The sequence below is a fragment of the Tenrec ecaudatus genome, chromosome 4, assembly GCF_050624435.1.
Source record: "Tenrec ecaudatus isolate mTenEca1 chromosome 4, mTenEca1.hap1, whole genome shotgun sequence".
Classification (NCBI taxonomy): Eukaryota; Metazoa; Chordata; class Mammalia; order Afrosoricida; family Tenrecidae; genus Tenrec; species Tenrec ecaudatus.
In genome coordinates, this window is record NC_134533.1 from 155,352,418 (window position 1) to 155,354,936 (window position 2,519).

Here is a 2,519-nt window from a genome sequence, read left to right on the forward strand (position 1 = left end):
CAGCTTTACCTTCTAGGGTTCGAAGCAGAATTGACCAATAAAATGTGTTTTCCTGTTTTTGGGTATATGAAACCCAGGATTGATGAGCCTGTGGATTCAGCAAGTAGATTAAGGGGGTGGATAAAAGGGAGATGATGTCAAGGATTCCAGGAAGGAAAACACAATGTTTGGAAACTTATTGTGGTAGCAATTGTACAATTCTACTGGACATGACTATAGAAGAATATGATATATGTATTAAATCCCAATTAATAAGAAAGCTTTTGGGAGGCAGGGAAGATGGCTTTCTATAAAGCATATGCTCTTACAATTGTTTGTTTTCATAATGCCTTTATTTATTTATTTTTTTAAATCTTTTTTTTTTTCCTTTAGAATTATTTTATTAAATCATAAATGTACAACAGCTTCTTAACTCTACACACGCACTTAAATTTTTAAAGGAAAACGTTATGTCTTATTACACCATGATCCTGGCTAATAGCTTTTCAAAACTTTGAGAAAAATCTTAAAAAAGGTTTCACATGTCACCTGAAACTTACAAATTTAACATTATCAAAGAAGGAATGCTTCTACACTCTTACAAAGACCACTAGAAAGAAACAACAATTAAAAAGCTAAGAAACTGTCTCAAAGGCATTTTTTACAATCCTTCCTCCACAGTAAGGTATGTTATTAAATAATCCAATCCATTCACAAAATGGCTCTCTGCATCTGCTCTGGTGTGTCTTCTGCCATATCACTGCATATTTATGCATGACTGAGATAAGAGTTTCCTTAACATTGTTATTTCGATAACCTGAAGCTGTTCTGTTACCTCTGGGCTCTCATCCTCTCCTATTTATACAGTGAAGCCCATGGCAAATAGGAAGAAGCTCAATATCGGCTCCTCCCTCCATAACCCCCACTTCCTCCACTGCCTCCTGGACCATAGTTTCCTCCACCATATGGTCCACCCATGTTCCTGCTACCCCCAAAGTTTCCACTCTTCATTGGACCATAGTTAGATGGTTGCTGGCTATAATTTCCAAAGTCATTGTAATTTCCACTTCCATAATTTCCTCCTCCATAGTTGTCATAACCACCTCCGTAGCCCCCACCCTGGTTGCCATATCCAGGTCCTCCACCACCATATCCTCCTCTTCCTCCTCCATAACCAGGGCTACCTCCAAAATTGCCACCTCCAGGTCCTCCTCCATACCCATTATAGCCATCACCAAATCCACGACCACTTCCATATCCATCAGATCCTCCTCTGAAATTACTTCCTGGTCCAGGTCCAAAATTTCCTCCACCACCACGCGAATCCCCAAAACCAAAGTTGCCTCCTCTTCCACTCCTAGAACTTTGGACCTCCTGCATTTCTTGTCTAGACAATGCCTTTCTTACTTCTGCATTATGACCATTGATGGTGTGGTATTTCTGCAACACAATTTTATCCACAGGATCATGGTCATCAAAAGTAACAAAGCCAAAGCCTCTTTTCTTTCCAGACTGTCTATCAGTAATTATCTCAATGGTATCAATTTTTCCATATTCCTCAAAGTAATCTCTAAGGTGATGTTCCTCAGTATCTTCTTTAATTCCACCAACAAACAGCTTCTTCACAGTTACATGAGCCCCCGGTTTTCCGGATTCCTCTCTTGCCACCGCACGTTTGGGCTCAACCACTCGCCCATCAATTGAATGGGGTCTTGCAGCCATGGCAGCATCAACCTCAGCCATGGAAGAAAAAGTTACAAAACCAAATCCTCTTGATCTTTTGCTTGCAGGATCCCTCATTACCACACAGTCGGTAAGTTTTCCCCATTGCTCATAGTAGTTCCTCAAGCTTTCTTCTGTGGTTTCAAAGCTTAAGCCACCAATGAAGAGTTTACGAAACTGTTCCTTTTCTCTCTTTTTCCTCTCCAAAGGAACAGTTTCTAAAGTTTTCTCCATCGCGGACTCAGTCGCTTCAGCCCGATTTCCCGCAGCCGAGCGAGATGAGAGAGATCTCCGCGGACGAACACGAACCGGACTCGTCCTGGCGCTGTAGTGAGAGCTGCCGCTGCTCAAGAAACAACACCGCAAGGAGGACCTCCGCACGGGACCCGGCGCTGCTGCTTCTGCCGCTAGAGCCGCTGCCGCCGCTTTTCTAGAACCTTCATAATGCCTTTATAAGAGCACTTGCATAGGCATATGTGAATCTAGTGCAGATGGTTAGCACCCTCAGTGGCTGATGGAAAGGCTGGGATTTCAGTGTACCCAGAATGCCTTGGGAGAAAGGGCTGGCGGTCTGCTTCTGAAAAATCAGCCATTGGAAAAGGTAAGGGTCACAGTTCTACACTCATGGAGCTACTATGGTTGGTGTCGACTGGACTGGATGGATATGATATTAACATGAGTGGAGTAGTAATTAAAAAAATAAAATAAGGCGAAACAGAATTCTAAAATAATTCCGGAGAGGAAAATTAGAATTTATTATAAACACATTTCTCCCCCTCAGTTTCAATGGTGCTGCATGAGCCTTGTTATCCCTGTGT

At 42.3% G+C, this 2,519-nt stretch overlaps 1 protein-coding gene across 2 annotated transcripts; it reads right to left on the reverse strand.

Annotated features, from left to right (window-relative positions):
• Window positions 1-402: 402 nt before the first annotated feature.
• LOC142445285 (heterogeneous nuclear ribonucleoproteins A2/B1) lies at window positions 403-2,136 on the reverse strand. 2 transcript variants are annotated; one of them, XM_075546965.1, is made up of 2 exons: window positions 1,179-2,136; window positions 403-1,058 (listed from the first exon to the last, which is right to left on the reverse strand). In XM_075546965.1, the coding sequence occupies exons 1-2, from the start codon at window positions 1,933-1,935 to the stop codon at window positions 874-876; spliced, it is 942 nt and encodes a 313-aa protein (XP_075403080.1). In that variant the 5' UTR covers window positions 1,936-2,136; the 3' UTR covers window positions 403-873. The 2 variants fall into 2 exon arrangements, with proteins under 2 accessions (XP_075403080.1, XP_075403078.1); XM_075546963.1 differs by having other exon boundaries at window positions 405-2,136.
• Window positions 2,137-2,519: the final 383 nt, after the last annotated feature.

Excerpts from the sequence above, each read along its gene's own strand:
- LOC142445285 (XM_075546963.1), bottom strand. The coding sequence starts at position 1,935 with ATGGAGAAAACTTTAGAAACTGTTCCTTTGGAGAGGAAAAAGAGAGAA.